Consider the following 22,205-nt stretch of genomic DNA (forward strand, 5'->3'; position numbering starts at 1 on the left):
TACTTAGTGGCTTCATTTCATATATTTATTCGTGGACAGACTACGGTTTGATCGGTTTGGTTATTCTTTGACCAACCTAAATAGGTAATGATATAAATTGTCCATGACAATAGCAATTGTCAAGTGGAAGGCAAGCAACTTGCATAACCAAAACTGAAATTATTTTATAAACATAACATTTTTATGTAATTAAATTATTTTCAATAGTTCACGTTTATATCTAAATTCCTTAACAGGGCAAAAGCGTAACATTATACTGATCCCAATATCTTACCGATTACCTTTCTCCCTACACTTTCTCTTCTTCTATACATATACCACCCCGCGATTGCAGGGGATTTTTTTAATGTTCCTTCACTTCTCTTTCTCTCTCCCCATTTCGTGGCCTTCCACCAAATCCAACTCATCCTCTGCAAATCCCAAAAATCTCTTATGCCCACCGTTGATCTCTGTCTTGTGAGTCACTGAGAAGGAGGAATCCTTCCAAAGAGTTGGAATTCTAGGGTTTTTCTTTTTTTTTTTCTTCTCTTTGGGCAGTTCTTTGTTTCGTTTATTTAGAGATCAGAGGATTCCGTTTAGAGGCTTTCCGGAGCTTGTTGGCTTGTTGGATTTTCAAATCTGAGTTTCTGGGATATCCTGCTGACCGTCCCCAAGTTCAATTGCGCCTGTCAAGATGTTTTGGCGTATGGCTGGATTGTCCACAGCATCTCCTGTGAGTTGGTGTTCTTGAATCTCTGGTTTTTGTGGATCTATTCATGGGTTTATTGATTGAATTTCGAGTGTATGGCTAAAAGTTTATATTTTGTTTTATTGCATTGATTGAGGATTAAGTGTATTCGTCATGTGCTGGGATTTTTCGGTAATTTGTGGGAATATCATGTAGTGCGTTCAACCTAACGAGTATTCCGAGTGATAAACTGTCGAGCTGAGTCACCAAATTGAGAGCTGTTATGGGATTGTTTTCCTGTAGCTGATTTTGACACACTCGATTTGGAAGGGGATGGATTTTGGACGAGATTTGGTGAGGTACAAGTTCATAGTCCACGAGGGCAGAAGTCATTTCTGTTCAAATCTGATGAAGATGTAGTAAACAAATAGTAAATCTGGGCTCTTAAAATATAAAGGAAACTAAATGGACTCCATAGGACTCATTGAAAACTTTAGGAGAAATCCTAGTTGGAGGTTGCAAGTAGCGCAAAAAATGGTTGGAGCAGATCCACTGTCGCATTTCTTCATATGAGTTCAAAAGAATCTGTTGGCATTCAATAAAGGGACGGGAGAAAGCATACAGTCAATGCCATTGCAGTTATTACAACCAGTATATGTTCTCTCCTGCAACTTTATTGGTTGTGTTGTAGGTACTGCAAAGAATCTTATTAGTGAAATCCAGACCATGATTAACTGCTACTGACAAATTAGGATCAATCGGCATACAGTGGTGAAAAACATGAAAACCTATTTCCCTCTCTTTACATGGACAGTTCAGTTCTTCACATATACCTACTTCTCCAATCCTCTGATTTATTTCCTCAAAACTTATTCGATGACTTTTTGGTTTATTTCTTATGAAGGTATTCCCTGTTACATTTGTGTTATTTCCTTTAGTTATAGTTTAAAATCAACTAACTTTTTAAGATCAGAGAGTTTGATCTAATTTGGCTAATTATCCATTCAGTCACATAAAGTGGTTGTAGGGATTTTGGGTTGTCATGTAATATTGCAATTTATTTTAGGGAAAAAGATAGCTACGCTTCCAGAGTGCAATTCCGTTTCATATGTATATTTTTTCCTCCTCCTCTACGAAAGTGGACCCCATATGAATGATACCTTCTTAAGACAGCCTTGGTGTGGCATGCAGATGCCTTCCTACACTGACAGCTCGGGACATCCTTTCATTTATTTTACTGGGGAAGTAGAAATACAGGAGACTTGATTGTCATATACTTTCAGAGTTTTGTTTGTTTAGCATATCAATTGCGTAGGAGGACTGGGGTCTTGGCTTATATATTTATATATTGAATTGAACTAATGCAGTAAATATTAAGATTGAAATATCTTATTTGATGTGCTGAGTTTTAACTAACGAGTTATGGATTTCTCATTTAGTCTTTTTCTTCTCCTGGTTCAAACCAGGCTGTCACAATTACAAGTTCCTTACTCATCATTATTATTCTTCCTTCCCCAATCCTGCAACTGGCGTTAGTAACAGCCACATCGCTGTGTTTGAACTCTTACTGATTCTCATCTATTCTTCTTCATGTTTGGAGCTTCTATGTACATTGGGTGAGTTGAAATTCTGTAATCTTGACCCAAGGATATGTTTTCCAAGATGTCCTAGCAGCTTTGTAACTGTTCTGAACTTCATCACCAGACCCATCTTAGGTTGATTTTTTCTCTCCTGTTATTTGATATTTGAATTAATTATCGGTTGCTTTGGAAGGCCAAAGATCTCAAACCAAGAATCTCGCTTCTAAAGGTGGAGTGCTAAGGGAGATTTTCTCTCCATTCTAATGTTTGCAATGTGTGTTCCTGTTCACGGTTCTACTAAAGTTGCGACAAAGGAGAAGAAACATTATTCTCTCTTGCTATATAAGGATAGGTCTTTGTAATTATGGAAAGATTTTTATTTCTAAATTGATTTTCTTTTTCTCCAATCGCTATGATTATTCTATAATTGTTTTTCTTTTGAGCAAGTTATTATACTATAATGCCACCTGATGTTAGCTGAGGTTAAACAACAAATCTAATGTCTCCAATTAAGAAATTGATAGCTGAGAGATTTGTTGAATTATGTTGGGAAGATTTGATATTCAATCTCAGTTAAACATAATTGGAAAAGAAAAATCCAGATTTGATTGTGGAAGATAACATAGATAAAGTTCTAATGAGGAAATCAAAATATAAATGCTTCAGGAGACGATGGGACAAACAAACAGAGAAAATGCGTGAGATAAAAAATGGATATCAATGGGAAGAAATATAAGGGAGAAAAGAGGGAAGGAGAGAGGATATCTGGGGGTGGAGGGAGAGGAGAAAGAGAAAGAGAAAAATCTCCATCCACAGAAAGACAGAGAGGCCATTTAGGTGAACCTGCTGCCAAAGACTTCAGCACAAGCAGAGTCCCTTGGGGGGGGGTTTCCTACCCCAGGCTACAACTGTGGTCTACCAACCATTGCGCCAAGGCCCACCCCTACAAAGAGGCCATTATTCAATCTTTTACCCAAAAATCATATAGACTCACTATGCTAAATTTCCTAATAATTAGGACTCTTGAACAACTAGAACTTTAGAATCGAAGATTTCCTGATGTTGCAGACGCAGCACCGAAATAGGCTTGCTCCATTCAGAAGGATTGGTCATATGCATGTTGAGCCTTTAATCCCATAGTTATTGTTCTAGACGTCTTTGTGACTTATACGTTGTCTGCAACAACTTTTTTTATGTTGTAGTGTGTTTCAACTTATTCCTCACTCCTCCCCATGGTTATCATGGGAAGAGTGTTCTGTTTGTGCTTTTCTTTTCCTAGTATATTTCAGGAGCTAGGCTAATGCCCATCAGATGGAAGGAAAATCTGGGGCTTCTTTTTACGTTACAAAACTTTAAGAAAAAACACTCTCAAGCTGCAGCTCTGCAACTTTCTCTTCTCCAATAAGATGTTCTGCTTGTGTTTGATCTAGGCTGGCAGGATGGTTGTTTGATTCAATCTACACCTTGCGGTGTGAAGACCTGGTTTCTTGTTTGAAGCTTTTTCATGTCCTAGTGAAAGATTCATTTTTTGTCCAATTTTCTCAATCAAACAATCTGCTGTTAACGATTAATGAATTCTGCAACAACAATGAGTTTGATTCATCACAACCCTAACTCTTCTTCTCCTAATCCTAGTCCTCTAAACCATGAAGCTTAACATCTCCTCCATCTTTGAATCACATTCACAAGACTTAAATTCATCATAGACCAAAACAGCCAATCCCTCCCTATATGGATTGAGACTCTCCTCCTTCTGTAGGAGACTTGATCCAAGCTGTTCCCAAAATTGACCATTCAAAGCACTACTTTCCATCATCTTCCTCTTTTCAAAAACCCAAACCTAACTGTAAGCAGTGCTGCTGAGTTCACTCTGTTGTACTTACCTCCATCAAATCTTAACATGACCTTCACTGGGGGACTCCTCAACATCAACTAATCTAAATCCTACCATCAAACCCTTGGTCCTACCAAACCCAGCCCTAGTGTGAACATGAAATCCTGTTGCAACCTAGCTGAGATTATGTGTGTGTGGCAGATCCTGGTTATTGGCTTCTATTTGGCACTAGTTAATTGTTCAACAGCTAGTCTCTCAACCAACACACACCACCAGCATGTGCCCATCAAACCTTATTTCTTTACTTAATCCCTAAAACCTTTTGGATCCTAGTTTTGGGCTTATAAAATGGGCCCCATTACATTAATAAACACAAAAGTAAGTCCAGGACATGTAGAAATGAGAATTCCACCATGAGACAAAATAAAGTATTTCAAGGACTAGTTGGCTTCATTGAATACTTGCAACTACATCAAATTCTGATGTTGGGAAAAATTTTACTCAAGTTTTATTAAATGGGAGAATCAAGACGACAGGATTGGCATCCATGATCCTTGGTTTTGTTGGTACAGTGATTCTCATGACAAAAATCAGCATCAATCATCTTCTTCACATGCTAGATTTGTGGAAGGTGGGGAATATCAATTGTCTAAATCGCTACAAATTGTATTTCTTCGATTGCTATCATCTATTGGTGATCATTGAGCTCTGCTGCCTTTGATCTTATTCCTTTGCTGAATCTTCTGTCAATGCCCGAAACACTTCGCCACTAAGGTGTATAGTATCACTGGCAACCTCTCTAATCCATGTTATAAAGTCTATTCATGAATTGCTTCATTTTTTTTTCTCTCAATACGACATTGGACCACAATATTTCAAGATTCAAACAATCAAAATCAATTGACATAGGATTTTTGGCCTGACACCAGTTGAGACTGGGAAACTAGTCTGTTAGGCGGTAGGCTTAGGCCCAATCAATCAAGAGATTAAATGTTGAGAAGAACGGTTGGATTATGTTGCACAGATCTGACCTTAGATCTAATGATGTATTGGGTTCTAATGAGAATTCAAAAATAAATAGTGACTGGAGGAGTCAATGAGCTGAACAAGGGACACACATTATGTGATAAAAATGTATGAATCGATGGGACTGAAGTATGGAGAAAGAAGGAAAGAGAGAGTCCTGATAGGCTATTACCAAGCAAACAGTTCAACCCCCGTTGTCAAAAATTGTTAAAAAGTGGGTAGGCCTGGTGCAAGTGTAAAGTTGTTCCATGTTGTCCAAGCGGTTATGTATTCGAGTTCGGAAACAACTGCCTCTCTGCAAAGTGGTACGGGTGCTTATATTATAACTCTCCCTGGACCCTGCAGTGGCAAGAGTGTTGTCATTTGTTATGCTGTTTTTATAGAAATAGAAAAACTCAAATTAGTTATGCTAGACTTCCTAATAATCAGGAATCTTGAACAGCTAGGAATTCTTAAAATTCTAGATTTCCTAAGCTAAGTCATTGGTTCACAACTAGTCTCTTATGCAACTTGGGTTTCCCTTTTGGTTTGCCTATGTGATAGAAGATGCATGGCATTTGAGATCCTGGGTAGGCACTTGTTTAGTCTAAATCGCATTATGATAATATTTTTTTTTATAGTAGTTAGATAACTTATGTATTTTCTAAAATCAAAACCAAGCCTCATCAAGTCATCCAAAATAAACCTGATCAAGTCTTCAGAAACAATATTAATCCACATCAAGTCATTAAAAATCAACATTAAGCCGCCTGAAAACCTCACATATTAATATTAAGCCACATCAAGTTATCAAAAGTCAACATAGAAATAAAGGACAATAGAACTAAATAAGCAAGCTATAGGAAGTTTGGAACAATCAAAAGACTTGTTGGTTTATATGTTCTTGGAATTAGTCGTTTTCAGATTTTCCTGGTTTTATTCTTGATTTATATTGTTTTTAAAAAAATATGTTCTTACCAAATAGGAAATAAGATGCCCTTGAATTGTAGAATGTTCTTGTTCTCTAAGAAATTTGATTGATTAAATGATTTTATTTTTGTAGAGGCTTTTTGTATTAGTTAGGGCACAAAACCAGCTTTCCGATGCTTAAATCTGATTTACATTGAAGTTATGTTCTGGTTAAACCTCGTTTTGTGCGGATGAATGCTGTCAAAGCTCTCTATAAAAATATCCTTTAGATATCATTACATTTTATGGCACTTTTGGTTTTTAGCAATTTTTTTTCTCCATATTAAGATTTATGGAGATTTTTTGAGTAGAGAAAACCATGGGATCATAATGTTGAAAATTTTACCTGTTGCCAAAAACCCCAATTTTTGTTGTTGAATTGGGGGTTGTACTTTTTATCCTTTTGGAATTAATATATTTAAGTTATTTTTAATATCATATGGATTAGTATTTAGTATTAGTACAACAATAAAGAACAATGTTGATTTGGTTGATGCCATTTTGCAGCTGTGTCTAAAGCCAAAATTCTGACTTAAATCGAGCTCATAAGGAAAAATCCTTGATTTCAGTCTCGGATACATATGGTAAAGCCATTTTAGCATTGTATCTCCTTGGTTGAGCTCATAAAGAGGAACTTCTTAAATTAGAAGCTAAATTGACTTTTAAAACTAGTCCGTGCAAATTAGAAATTAATAATTACAGAAACTACAAAGGCTGCAGGGTTGGTAACTAAACTGCAGTCGAACTTTGCATGTGGGTGCCACCAAGGCAAAAGTACTGGCTGTTACACCGTTCACGTGAACATTGTTTTGGCCTATTGCTCTTCATGTTTTGTCATGCTTCAAAGGATGAGGTGATAAGAGCGAAATCAGGGATGGTATAGCAACTAAAAACAAAATAGGAAACATAAAAAGTAACCTTGAGAGGAGGGCTTTACTTGGAAGAACTGTGTAATAGAAGTTTAAAAGGAATAAAGGAGGGGAGTGTTATTATGGTAATAAGTAATTACTAGGAAATAGAAGAAGAAAAGAAAAAGAGGAAGTGGAGTCAATTAATGCTAGGGCTTAGGTATTGAGCAATCATAACAAGGAAAACAGAAGGGGTTGGGGTAACGAGTTGCCGACAGACGACTTACTGTAGAGGATTCTGAAACTTCTGGGAAACTTGTGGGAAAAATGGCGGAGGTATTAGGTCAGGAGATGGAGTCGGACGACGCTAGAAACTTTATTGCTAATCGAGGGTGGGGAATCAACCAGGTACGTAGCTTGTTTTCCCCCTCATGCTGGCACTGTGTCTCTGTTCTCTTCTTCCTTCCTTTTTATCTCTTTTACTGGTTGCTGGCAGAACAAGAGCAGTACTGTCAAGGAAGTACTTGTGTAAAAATATAGGCGGTGTGAATTGAGGCGATCGGCTAGGGTTGGGTTTCAGCGTGACTCCGGAGATGGAAATGTTGCTGCAGAAAAGGAGTGGGGTTGGCTCCAGTAGTTTTATTGTATTTATTTAATTTTTTTTGGAGGAGAAGGGGGGTGGGGATCGACGGGGATGGAAGAGTCTAATAGAGAGTTTGGTTTCAATTTGGCTCCTTCGACTTTGGCAGAATTTTTTTTTTTCTTCTTCTTCTTTGAGCAGAAGAACATAAATAAGTTAGCGATGGGAATGAGAGGTTGATTTTCTTTTTGATTTGGGAGGGGGTGTGTTGTGTGTGAAAGGACTGAAGGAGTTGAATCCATTGGCTCTGATGCCAAATTGGTGGTGGGGGCCTGGATAGAGATGGGAATATCAGAGAAAATACAGGAGACAGAGGATTAAGGGAAGGGGAAAAAATGAGATAGGTGAAAAACAGTTTACATGAAAAGAAGTGGGAACGGTGAGAAGAGAGAGCACATACACATATACACACTTCATTTTATTATAATCTGAATAATAAACGATGATAGCATCATTAGGAGATGATAAATTAAGAGACTCCTAACCCAAATAATCCTAAACATCTTTTATAGCTCAAATGAGACTGATTAGGCGTGATAATATAAATGAATGAAGAAATCAGCGAGAGAGGATTTGCGACAAAGTTTACAGTAAAGTTAGAAAGTATAAATTAGTACAAATCCAAAAGAAAGAATATTAGGAATGAAGAGGGAGGGTGGTGCTGTTGTATGAGAGATTCAGATCTGAAAATGCAGATCTAGTAATCAAAATAAATAGCAAAAAGGAATTCACCCCCACCAAAAGAAAGAGATTTCAGGAGAGAAGATAGGAAAAAGGTGTGATTTGGAGGAAATTGAGAAAATTAGGCGAGAAGAGACTCGATAGGAAGGTGAGAGAAGGCAGAGGTGAAGCACCACACAATGCTATTCCCTTCCAATCAAATCAAATTTCTATTTTCGGGTGGGGTGGGGTGGGGTTGGGGGGGGGGGGGGCAGGGATTGATTACATTCCACTGGAAACTGAAATGAAATATCCTAAGTTGACTCAATTACTGCGACTGTCCTAACTAGATTAGTTAGAAGGGTCTCCTAACCTAATTGGAAGACTAACAACTTAAGAATTTTCATACATCCCTTTAGAACCCAGTTCTAAACAGCTTCTTTGTGAAAGCAGGGGTAAGGCTGCACACATTTGGTCCTCCCCTGACCTTGCCATGGCAGTAGCTTCATACAATTATTACACCCTTTTAATTTTAGCCCATTACAGCTATAAGTACAAAAACTAAAGCCAACGAAACCTACGATAATATCTAGCCGAACTCTAACCAAGCCTTGAATTGGGTCTACATTAAGATATGGTTGATGTGCCCGGCCAGATAGGAGGGTCACCGTCATCCAGTTTAGTTTTGTGGTAGCCAGCAAATCTGCAGCCAGTCTGCTCATTCGTACGTATCTGCCCTATAAACATTGAAGGATTGAACGGTCAAAGAGTGAAAGTTCCTACCCTGCACCGATCTTTGCCTAAAAACTTACCAATTGATGATACAGACAAGTTGTCAATCAACACATGTCAGGTATTAGAAATGCATGGACAAACTTGTTACTTTGGACTGCGTTGTTTGCATTTTCCATTGTCGAGGCAGTAGCAACAACATAATTAACAATAATACCATCTGGTAGATTTTCTCCTTTTATTTGTAGCCAAAGTTAATACCACATGTTGTGGATTTTTTTCCCATTTGTTTTAGCCGTTAGAGCAAATTACTGATGTCATAATTCTAACTGTTGGATGGTATGTGTTCAATGTGAATTGACCATATATTGAAACATCTCAAAGACGGTCTGAATCTTGGCCAGCCATATATTGAAGCTTCTCAAAGTGTGCCTGAAGCTTGGTTAAATTTGACCTGTTGATTGTATCATCGCCATGCTACAATGTGTTATGCATTTGAACAGACATTTGCTATGACTCGTGGAGATGTGTCCACACAATTTGGATTTTAATAAAATTTCCATCTGGCAGATATTTAAGGCTCTATGATTAAGGTTATCTTGAGCTGTGAAGCCTCAAGCACCAACATTGATAGTGTCCAAGTGTTGATTTTATCTAATATCATCCTCATCTGTCAGCTTTGTTGGACATGCATTAATTGTAAAATAATAGGATTATAGGAGACTAGTTTTGGACTGTACAGTATAAGATGAAATGTGTATTCCTTTCAGGACATGTATAGGGTTAATATATGTTAGTTTATCAGAAAATCTATGTTAATCTGGTGGAACGGTGCCTTGTAGTTCCCTCATCCCAGATTGGGTCAATTAAACATGCAACTGTGAATATTTTGCTCCTTTGTTGGCCTCCATAGGTTGCATCAATTGCTATTGTTATTTGATATATATATATATTTTTTTTGCTGCTAAAATATTTCTCAAGTTGCAAACTGTATACATCACACAGTCTCTACACTTTTCAATTGAATTAATTCTATTCAAAATCCGGCATGAGTTTCAGCACTCATGACAAGGTTCAGAGTCCTGCAAGAATATGAACTTGTTATCCAATTGTTCCTCATTTAATCCTCAGCTTGCATGAGGTTGTGTTTTCCTTGTATTATTTTTATGTATTTTTACTGTTATAAGCTTTGGAATACCCCTTTTATTTTGGACTTCTATAAGCTGTCTTTTCATTACAATCTTAAAAGTTCTTTTCTTTTTGGTATGGTCCTTATAGGTGGAGACTATTTTGGATAAAGACAACTTCACCTTGGAGGAACTTCTTGATGAAGATGAAATAATTCAAGAATGCAAAGCTCTCAATGGGCGTCTTATTAATTTGTAATACTTGTTTCTCCTTTATTTATAGTGTTCTGTCCATTGTTTACTACGTTTGCCTGAGAGACCTGAGGTGTAGGTTGTTAGGAATGGCTGCAGTGGTTCATTTCATGTTCTGATCATGTTTCTCTGTAGTGTATCCTCATGCACTTACCTTAATCCAACTGTGATGGTCTATGCTTTACTTGTAGTTTTTAGTTTTTAGTTTTCAATTTCTCAATTATTTCTTACAGTTTACTAAGTTTGGTCTGTGAATGTTGATCTAATCGCATTGGCTCGTATCCATCATTACCACATTTATATAGGAACTGAGATGCCTGCAGAAAAAATAAGAGGATATATTGATTGGGTTGTTCCCTTCCTTTTAGCATGCTGATTCTGACAGTGTTAGGTGTAGCCTATATGGCCATTCATATGTTAGTTTCATTTCTTTGTGTAGTAATGATTTATTTACTTGCTTCATTCCAAGCACAGTGCTGGCTATTTCCTATTTTTATTCCTATACCATTTTCTGAACCAAGGTTCTCAAATCCTAGGCGGCCGCCGCCTTGTCACCTTGCTTGGTGTTGCCTTAATTTTCATTGCCCTCAATCGCCTTGTCGCCTTGACAGCCATGATTTTCTCACTTTTTTGTGCATGTTTTATATAGTACCTATGCTATTGGGTGATGATACCTGAACTGGATTTATAGTGTTTCACGATAGTTTCCAACTTACGCATTGGCCTGTTTATGATGAATTAGTCAACAGGACACAGGAGTTGGATCTAATGCTTCAGTTTTTTCTTTTTTCTTTTTTGGGAGTAGGAGGATATGTATCAATTTATTCATAAATGTAGGACTGCAGGTGGTACAGAAACAAACTTTAGACCATCAAAATTCAACAGCTACTAATTTCCAGTACAGTAATCTCCATTCATCTGGACATATCAAAAGGTGAAGGTGTAGCGTTGTGACATAGTTTGGACAAACTGTCCCTTGTTTTAAATCATCAGCCATTGGTACTTCTTGGTATCAATTGAAATTTTGATATTGAAACATCTTAAAATAAAGTAATGAATGGGTCAAATTTAAGGAGTTAAATGCCAGGGTTTGGCTCTCCATCCATGGAATAATGTTGGCTGTGTCTTCCCTGTAGAATAGCGTAACATAACGGAATACCTTCTGTTTACTGGTTCTTCGCTATGCTTCCACCAACAGCTTTTAGGTCATTTCATTTCTCCTCTTTTTTTTTTTTTGGGGGGGGGGGTGGGGGTGGTTTGCCCTTTCTTGTGCAGTCTTGTTTTGTTTTACCTGATTTCATGCCATATGTTGAAAAATGTTAGTTATAATGGTACAGGGTATTCATTATGTTGGATGGATATCGTAATCTTTTGGGGGTGATGGTGATGCAGCCCTAGATTGTAGAGGTTCAACGAAGGGCCAGCTTACCAGAATCTCAACTCGAAAAGTAAGTGTTTAGGGGTTTAAGATTTTGGAATACTTGATTGGGATACAAATAGTTGGATGGTTTTGGAGAGATTTAGAGTAATGGTGTATAGATGGACAGGGCAGGTTCTTGAGATATGGGATAAAAAGATTTCTACCAAAAAAGAAAAAAGAGATATGGGATGAAAAGTTATTGGAAGAGGGTGAAACTTGGAGAAAACTTAGGTAATGGTATATAGGGATGATCCCTAAAGTTTGGGACCGTTCTAATGGTCAGATAATGTAGATTTTAGGCGGGAATTTCAGTTTTTTGCAAAGTACGAAAATATAATGAAAAAGAAAGGAGTTTAGGGTTGAGGAATTTAGAAGGCTAGGAAAGAGTTAGGATGGGAATGATTCAACTTACAGTTTTATAAGAGAATAGCAGGTTAAGTGGTACTGGTACTTGATCGGGCGGGGGGCGTTTGGTTTCGTGCAACGTCCCCGCATCAGGAAGAGGCAGTTGTCATTTGAAAGGAAAGCCCCCCATATTTTGCTGAAATTGATCAACAAAAAAATGTCTTCGTGTATGCACCGTAACTATCCATGTCCACCATGTGGCCAGGAAAATATGGGCTAGAAGATCAAGCACCAATTTGGACTCCTGAAAAAGAATTACTAGTATTATTTTTTTTTGAATTAGAAGAAAGATGTGATTCCCCCCACCCAAAAAAAGGGTGAAAAAAAGAAAAGAAAATAAGCAAAGATGTAATGTTTGTAATTTTATTTTGAGTTTCTTTAAAAATTGTCCTGTTTTGCTGTGGCATAATGGTGTACAATCCTTTTTCCTTTTTTGCTATTGTTTTTAGCCATATATGATGTTTTCAAGTACCACGGATATACTTAATTTCTCAAGACAGAAGTTTCTTTTTGGTTTTTTTTTGGGGTGGGTGGTGGTGGTTTGGTTAATAATACTTATTTATTCCTTTATCTACTTCACACTTAGATTTACCCTTCTTAACATCTTACTCCCCAACCTCCCTTAAAAACATTCTTCAGTCTGCGAGAAAGGGCCCAGGTGGAGCAACTGCTTCGGTACATTGTGGAGGAAGCTCCTGAAGATGCTGAAAAGAGACGCACTTTCAAGTAATCATCTATTAATTTTCATGCGGATTTTGCTGTCAGACTGTGTTTTGCCATTAATTGACTTTGTGTCATTTCATTGTTATCTAGATTTCCTTTCATTGCTTGTGAGATATTTACTTGTGAGGTTGATATCATACTCAAAACACTGGTAGAGGATGAGGAGGTGAGTAGTTTTATCATTCGGTGCATTTCCTTTGTTTATTATGGATTTATTTTCTTCTTTGAAGAACCTTAAGAATCCCTTTTTTGTTATGGATATAGTTTCTTCTTGGAAAGACCTTAAGAATTTCACAATTACATTCTTTTTTGTTGTTTGTCTGATTTACTTGTACAGTTGATGCATTTGTTGTTCTCCTTCTTGGAGCCCAGTCGCTCCCATAGCACATTACTGGCTGGGTATTTCAGCAAGGTATTCCATTCTTGATCTGTTCCTTGGTTCTTGTATAGATAGATTCAGGTCATTGTCATGAGAACAATTTCTCATTTTTATGAGTTACTCATGGCCCCCGTTAGACAGTTAAGTATATTGATGCTCGCCTTGCTGGTTTCATTTGCGCTAGGTTGTCATTTGCCTGATGATGCGCAAAACAGTTCCATTTATGAATTATGTCCAGGTAAGATCATGACGTCATCTCACTGGTGGAGGCTTTTTATTTTTATTCTTATCATTATATTTTTTAATTTATAAATGATGATTTATATATTGCTTCTGTGGCATGGCTAAAGCTGTTTGTCTGCTAAAAATAGACAGAAACGAAAGGAGAAAAAAGAAAAGCATTCTTAATGTAGTGCAAGCACTTAATTTTGTGCAGATATGATTCCTGGCTCCAAAAGCCATGCGTTAGGGTAGGTTTGGTCATGGCTTATGGGTAGGGCTTTCTGATATGGGCTATTGCCTATTGCTGTGACTAATGATAGAGACGACTAATGTACAAAATCTTTGAGAACTCAGATGGGATGGTTAGGTTAGGTTCCTGGCTAAAGAGTGATTTCTTGAAATGATCAGGAAAATGAGATATCTTTGGAGGATGTAGCTGGGGACTTCTAGATCTCAGATCCTTGTGTAACATGGATAGAACTTAAGAGGGTAATAGATAGATCATTCTCCCAAAGTTCCAGAAGATTTGGTTGGGTAGAAGCTAATTTATGGATTTTCTTGATTTTAGAGGGAGAAATGAGGTTTCCAAATCAAAGAGTAACTATATTTACAGTTGGCTGGTTAGGATGGGTTGAAACTTGGATGGGAATGTAGTTGAGAATATAGTGTTCCTCCAAGTTTGATTGGGTTTGGATGGTTAAACTGGCAGAGATGGGTGTAGTTATTCTTAGGGTTTTATGGAGTATGAAGATTCAAGAAGTGGTTTAGGTTTAGGATGACTGGGATAGGCTACAACTTGGTTTGAAGGTAGGAACTGGTTTATAGGGACGATGGTTAGAGCTTGGGACAAATCTGATGGTTAAATTTGTGTAAATTTGAGTCTGAATTTTGGAGAGCCTAAAATTCAAGAAAATAAAAGAAGTGATGAGTGAGGATAATGTATTTTTCATTCACCCAAGAAAAGATTCACCCCATAAAAAAGGTAGAGGAAAGGAGGTGGGGTGTAGGCTGCCTGATACCTGAATGGGGGAGCCTTGTGAAGCTTAGATCGAATGGCAATGGAATCTTCAAGGTTGTCAATTCAACCATAGCAAGGATCTAAGCTTGAAACTCAATCCTGGAGTTACTTTTGTTGAAGTACAGCGGTGACAGGAAGGGGGGCAATTCTATCCTGTTAGTCATTTTTTGTTTAGGGTTATGTTTTTCTTGTAACTCTGCCATCATTGAGTCAGGGGCTGAACGGACTTTATACTTGATTTGAACTGTAATAGAATAAGGCCTGCAATTAGAAGGAGGATTATCTAATCGCAGGCCCTCTTCTTAGCTTATGAACACCATTCTTCTTCTTCTTCTCTTGCATCTCTCTGTCCTTAATCTGGTTACAGAATCTTGGGTTTTAACAACTTTTACCAAGATTGAGATCAACAGTAGTACACTAGTGCACTATAACACAAAGTATTTAAACTTGAAGGGAAAACATTCTACTAATAAACTAACTTCAGTCTTCTATCTAGGGTATAAATAGGGTTAGTCATTATGGAAATAGGAAATAAAACCCTAAAAGAGGTAGAATATGAAAACCTGTTAGACCTAGGACTCCTCTGGACTTATTACTTGGACACTTAGAAGTGCAATAAAACATAATTCTGCCCTTATAACTCAAGCTACATAGAATTTACATAATTAAACCATTTAATTGAACTATCTGCGTACTTAGCCTAGACATTCAATTTTTAGGCCTGTATAATAGGCTGATGACTACATAAACCTATGGAAGCCCTGACACCCATGTCTATCAACCTTATGCTGATTTCAAAAGGAATCAGTCCAATTCGGTGCTGGATCTGTGTCAACTCTACCCTTCTTTAGTAAATCTGTCCTTGATTTTTGTGTTGATGTGGGGGCAGCACTCTGGCCTTATGGATACACTAGGACTGAAGACTTTAATTTAGGTTAACTTGGTCTATTCTTATGTGCTTAGAAATGACTCCACTTGGAATGCCTGGCAACTTGCCTACTGATCTTGGTTTGCTGCAAAATTCTCCTGCACCCCCTTGCTCTCTGCCATCTCCTCTGTTATTTTCTGTGGATCTCCCCTCTCCCTTTAGCTTGACTTCTGGTGCCCCTTTGGAGTTTTCTGTAGCTCTTAATAACCCGTGCAGTTTACTTTGGAGTTGTCTACAACTCTGGTTAGTAGTGCTTGCAGCTTACTTTAGAGTTCTATACACCTCTTAGAAGTCCATGCCTCTGGTTTTTCTAAACCTGCTCATGGCTCCACATCTTTCTTGGTACTTGGTCCCTCCCTGGTGACTTCTTCAACCCGTCTCCCACAGGTCTGGGCCTCCCTTCCTCTAAGACAAAGTCATTTGGCTCCCCTCCCACAATTAGTATTGTTAGCTCCTATTCAGCATGGGACTTTTGATCCCTCGGCCCTTTTATGACTTGACATTAAGTTGGTTTGGTTCAAAAGTGAGGTTGCTTGGTAGACATTATAGTTTTGCAAATCTTGAACATTTGCCTCCCCATTCAGTCTTTTCTTCTAATTTGGCACATTCTTATCTCCTATGACTGCATTTTCTGCTTGAATGGTGGTGTTGAGGACGTCAATCCCCACTTTTCTCTTTTTCTTGTCCCCTGGCCTCGTTTATTTGGAGATACCTTTTACCAGTTACCAATATCGGATTTATCCTCTCATTTGCTTGAGAGTGGTTTGGTTGGACGGATCCTTTTCAGGTAGTTCTCTCTGAGTCTCTGTGATATCGCTAGCAAGCTGGTGGTCGGGGCACTGGTCTTTCACATTTGAATGGAATGGAATCTTAGGAGGTTGACTTCCAACTCTAGGACTATTGACTTGGTTTGGAAAGCCATCTACTTTGATTTTAGCTCTAGACTTCATATTCTTCCCTCTAATTCTTGTTAGATTCCCCAATGAACATGCATGTTGTTTGTTGGGGCTTTGATGTTTCTCTTTTTCTAAAGCCCAGCTGGTTATAAGCCCACCCGAAAGACCTCCCCTAATTCTCCCTCTGCCCCCCCCAACCCACCCACCCACCAAAAAAAAAAAAAAAAAAGAAGAAGAAGAAGAAGAAGAAGAAGAAGAAGAAGAAGAAGAAGATTCCCACAAAAAATATAAGGGCAAATTACACATAGACCCCCTGGATATACAATCAATTACATCTACTACCCCTAAAAAGAAATCAATTACAAATATCCCTTACTGTTAAGTAGTAAAGCTAAATATATCCCTTACTGTTAAGTAGTAAAGCTAAATGATGATATTAATAGTAAGGGGTATTTGTAATTGATTTCTTTTTAGGGGTAGTAGATGTAATTGATTGCAAATATAGGGGGTCTTTATGTAGTTTGCCCAAAAAATAAAGGGTAATTTTCATCTAGACCCCCTGAGGTTTGGTCCAAGTCATTTTCAGTCCAAAACAATGACACTTTGGATTTGCCTCCCTTGTGGTATCATAGAAAACCAGTTAAGGACATATCATCATTTTATGATTAAAATACCTTTATAATCTTTTATTTCCTTTTTTCAACTACTACCATTAAATGCTTGTTATGTATTAATAAGTGGATCCAAATGCTTGCTATGTATTAATTAGTGGATCCAATGTTAGGGATTAAAAAGAGCAGGGTTTATGTGTAAATACTCTTTTTATTTTACATTGTAAGATTTTAATTTTTGAGTTGACAATTTCAGCTCCCTTACTGAAATCCCGTTCCATCCTGATGAAACCTTAGCTTGAAACTCTTTCAATTCCCGCGTTGGTGGCTGCAACTTTGTCGTCTGAAACCGCACCATCAATGCTTTCACTTGGATTTGCAAATTTGGCAATGAAGATCCACCATATAAGTCAGTGCAGCGCCGACTGGTTTCACACATCATGGTACTTCGGATATATCTTTAGAAAAACTCAGAAATTCGTGCAGAAAAAGGGAGTTCATTGCTAATATTAAAAAATTATTCTTTTTCTAGCGCCGATTGGTTTCACACATCATGGTACTTTGGATCTATCTTTAAAAAAAAGTCAGAAATTTGTGCAGAAAAGGGAGTTCATTGCTGATATTAGAGAACAAATCGTTTTCTAGTCCAGAATTGTCTTACAAATACTAGAAGATTTCCTGAAGTTTTTCAATGAGACTTGATTAATTCATGGAGGAAAAAATTTGCAGATGTTTATACAAATGAATTATTTCAGTAAAAAAAAACACACACACATGCACCCCCCCCACTAGTTGATTAGATGCTACCACAACTACCCATCCTCACTTAGTTTAGGATACTAGAATGTCAAGATATGGTCGCTGGATTTCTCTGGATCCACAGGGGAAACAGAATAGTAATATGTATATTTTTTTAAAGAAAACATGAAGAGGATGACCAAAGAAAAGGGGGGGGGAAACGACTAGAAATTTTAACAATGACGGCATTAAGATAGCATTAAAATTCCTCAGGAAACTGACAATTAATAATAAAATTTCCGTTGCAGATTTGAGATTTAGATGAACTACCAGTTTTAAGACATTTTTTCTTTAGTTTAGAAACTAAGAATTCAAGAATCAACACGAAACAGAGAGAAAGCTCTATTTTTCATCATTTGCTTTCAGAATATGGTTAAACCAGCTCTTCTGGGATATCATATCTGTTATACTATTAGTTACCAAACAGTTTTTGTTGATAATGACCACTCAAATTTGAGATGTTGAAATGAAACTACTAGAACTCCAAATTAATAACTCCAGAGATTTCTAAAAAAAGATTTCAGCTCAGCAGAAAAATAAGATTAAGATTTCAATGAATCTGTACAAATAATGGAAATAAGAGAGAATAACGGTTCATTGTCGAAATAGAAGGAGAAAACGTAAATCTTAGAAATAAAACCTTCATTTTGGATCCGTGGTAAACAGAAAGCTTGATGTGATGTGTTGTTAGTGATGGTATGACATAGAACAAGCAAGTGAGACGTATGGTTTGACCTAAGAGCAGCAAAAGCAGCAAAAGTGCGCCAAAACAGTCTGCCATGGCCACTGGCAAGCTGATCCATCCTACCCTTAAGTAATTCTGTTCTTTTCAAGGGGATGAGATCACAATGATGAACCGCTGCTCCTGTGGGAATTGAAAGAGAGAATAACGGTTCATGCAATAGAGGGTTTCATCGGGATGGAAAGGGAACAACAAGGGGGTTTGACGTAAGGGCGCGCGCCCACAGCGCCAGCCCCCAGGAGTTGAAATCTGTCCGAATCAACCTCCGGGAAGAAAGAGTTTCAAGCTGGGGGTTCCGGGGGGGGGAGGGGTTGGAGGAAGGAGAAGAAAAAGAAAAACCAAGAACTAGAATCTTTGAATGTAAAATAAAAAAATTATATTTCACACACACACACACACACATATATATATACACAGTTGCTTTTTTAATCCCCTGGATCCACTTATTAATACATGGCAAGCATCTAACAGTAGCAGTTGAAGAAAGGAAAAAAAAATTATAAGGGTATTTTGGTTGTAAAAAGATGATATATCCTTAATTGGTTTTTTTTGGATGCCATAGGGCAGAAAATGCTAAGTGTCGTTTTTTTTGACTAAAAATGACTTGGACCAAACCTCAGGGGTCCTAATGAAATTTACCCAAAATAAAAAGGGCACGGAAATTGAGTGCTCTTCAATGTTTCAGTTTATTCACTGAAGTGGGCCATATTTTTGTACTATTTCTGGCATTCAGTGGTATATGCTGGTTCCATTTTTTAAATTTCAGTTGTATATTCAGTTCTGGCAAGGCTTAAAAATCTTAGTGGGAGTTGAAATGTGAAATTTGCTTATAACTGAAGCCCAATACAATGCATAACCAAAAACTAATCAGCTAAAATCTTATAAAGCTTGTCCAAGACCCAAATAAGATTTCCCTAGGGCTGAGTTGGCAGATTTGGCTGTATGTGTATCTTCTGCCACTATCTGGGTGCATGGGTTTTCTTCCAAGCATAAAAGCTACTTGGTTTATAATGCTATTTTGACAGGTGATTATGTGTTCAGATTAGGTTAAAAAGGGTTGGGGTTGGGATTTGCTACCAATAGTATAGAGGTAGTGCTATTAGAGAACGGATGGATCTGGTAACTTTGGGAGCTCTATCAGCTAATTTACTTTTAAATTGGTTTTCTTCCAAGAGTAGGAGCTGCTTGGTTCTTGATGTTTTTTAGACATGCATAACTATCTTCTCTTTAGGTAAGAAATAGAAGACAGGTATTGGGAACTAGTGGCAAAAATCTAGGTTACGAAAGGTGTTCTGTCATATAGTAAATTCTCAATATAAGTTTTATATAATCAATTGTTGCCTGGTTGTTGAGTTTGTTCTGCTTATACATTGGTGATTCTCTTCAAGGAGAATCCTTTGTATAGTGGTTAACTGCCTTCCAATTTAATGTTATTGTTGTTGAGTTTATTCTGTCATGTCTTGCTGTGTAAATCTAGATGCATTTTGTAAAGTAAGAATGTTTCTTCTCTTTATAGATTTTCTTATTTGAATTTTGCTGCACTGAACTGATTCTTGTTTCTCATTATGCCCCTTATAGGCTCATCAAGAAATTTTCCACCAGCTGGTTGATCTAATTGGTATCACATCCATCATGGAGGTTGGCAGTTCAACTCTTCTTTTTATTCTTGTGGCTTGGTGTGTGTGTGTGTTTTTTGGGTTGGGGGGGGGGGGGGGGAGGTTGACGGACTCTCTTTTTGTTGCTATGTGATAAGAACCTGCTATTCACTATGGAATTCAATGGCCAAACAGTAGAAATTTACAAGATAGAGTTGGTTTTAATGGTGCTAGTCACCCCCATCACATTCAATGCCCTCTCCACTCAATTCTCCTTCTATTTATCACCCCTCAACTAACCATAACATTCTCTCTCCTCCACATGGCGTCATCCTAGGGTCTAACACTATGCTTCCTTTGAGTTCCAGGCTGGCATTTTGGATAATTTAATGTTACTTGATTTGAGAAGATCTTGAATATGTTGTCCTTTTTTGGCCCTACAATACAAGCTCTTTATAAGGGCCGTCGTTTACTTGTATAGTCTTTATCAGTGTTTACTAGGTTTTATTTTTTCATTTTTTTCCCACTCTAGTACAATTTGGAACCAAAATATTCCTTTTGTTCGTGTTTGTGTTACAAGGCACTGGGCAATCAATGGCGTATGACATCCTTGCCTAGGCAGTCTAAATCATATTCTATCCATATCACATTTACCGTCTTATACAAACCCTTATAATACATACTTAATTATAAGTGTCCTTGATGAACTCAAGCAGCTAGCATAATCAAAAGAGACTATGGTTCTCAGTCCTGCTCTTGGGTCACTATGCTTTTACCCTTGTCCTTTGGCTGTCTATCTGTACATGATAATGGGATATGAGCTAAACTAGCCCAGTAAATATTATAAAACAATCATGATACATACATGAATAAAACATGACATGCATATTTTTGGAAATAATTTTTTCCATTTTTTTTCAAGTGCATGTCAATGCATTTGTCATAAAACATTCAGTCTAATTATTATATGTTCTAAAAGAATTTCCAAAAATAAATTATTCAAACTATTTCAAATATTCTCTTTTCTCTCTCTTTCATTACAGTCATAAGCCTAAGTAGAACCATGGAGGATGTACATCTCTTTAGACCACCGAAGTGGCTACGTTACCAAAGTGGTTTCATTCTCTTCACTACTAAAGTGTCTACCTCTTCACCACCGAAGTGGCTATACCACTGAAGTGGTTTCATTATTTTCACCACTGAAGTGGTTTCATTCTTTTTACCACTGAAATGGTTTCATTATCTGGGCACAAGGCCATGTACACCGCATAGTCTACTATGATTTGCTTAGACCCAATCATTCCACTTTAACTCTAGCCACAACGCCTAATAGGACTTACAAGGGCAGTGCTCATGAGCACACAATCTTTTATTCAATTTCAATCTTGCATTTATTAAACTTTTCATTTAATCATTAAAAATGCAAGAATAATGAATGATCCATAATTAAAAAAATCCACTGGATTATTAAATCATAACAAAAATTGTTAAACACTTGCATGTATGCACATAAATCATGCATAGAATAATTGTATGCTGAAACAATTGATTATTCAATAAAATATTATCACAAAAATGAACATTGTGTCACATCAAGTCATAAAACATCAATAGTCAGTTGCATCAAGATATCAACTTTCAAGATAGAAATAGAAGATAGTAGAACTGAAGAAGAAAGCTGTTGGAAGTTCGAAACAATCAAAAAATACATCAATTTATATGTTCTTGGACTTGGTCATTTTCAAGTAGACCTACTCTTAACATTTGTTTTTTTATTGTTCTTGGAAATATGATCGTGTATCAGTAAGTAATTAAATTGCTCTCATTGTTGAGAAATGCACTTATTCTCTTAAGACATTTTATCTAATTGTTTAATTTGTACGTGAGACTTTTTGTACCACGTAGAGCACAAAATAATGTTTCTAACAAATCCAAGCTTCCTTGCTTAAATGCAATTGATGTTGAAAAGAGTTGTGTTCTGGTGAAACATTAATAGTCCATGTGAATGCTGTCTTGATTATTTGGATGAAAATATTCTGTTAAATATGAAAAATACATATTTTACCATACTTAATAACAATGCTTTTATCATATTAAGATTTATGGAATTTTTAGTTTCTAGAGAAAACGTAGCCTTAAAATGTTTATAACTTT

The 22,205-nt window shown here is 37.1% G+C and overlaps 1 protein-coding gene across 1 annotated transcript in view; it reads left to right on the top strand.

Annotated features, from left to right (window-relative positions):
• The first annotated feature begins 318 nt into the window (after window positions 1–318).
• Window positions 319–22,205, top strand: part of LOC149025888 (SIT4 phosphatase-associated family protein) — a 38,774-nt gene continuing 16,887 nt past the window's right edge. The window contains exons 1-7 of the mRNA XM_089146102.1: window positions 319–712; window positions 10,214–10,317; window positions 12,779–12,865; window positions 12,953–13,028; window positions 13,200–13,274; window positions 13,426–13,479; window positions 20,035–20,094. Coding sequence (XP_089002228.1) covers window positions 674–712; window positions 10,214–10,317; window positions 12,779–12,865; window positions 12,953–13,028; window positions 13,200–13,274; window positions 13,426–13,479; window positions 20,035–20,094 — 495 coding nt within the window. The 5' untranslated portion in view covers window positions 319–673. The remainder of the gene's footprint in view (window positions 713–10,213; window positions 10,318–12,778; window positions 12,866–12,952; window positions 13,029–13,199; window positions 13,275–13,425; window positions 13,480–20,034; window positions 20,095–22,205) is intronic.

Source organism: Hakea prostrata, chromosome 2 (assembly GCF_041222555.1).
Source record: "Hakea prostrata isolate BN-2017 chromosome 2, UWA_Hpros_2, whole genome shotgun sequence".
NCBI lineage: Eukaryota > Viridiplantae > Streptophyta > Magnoliopsida > Proteales > Proteaceae > Hakea > Hakea prostrata.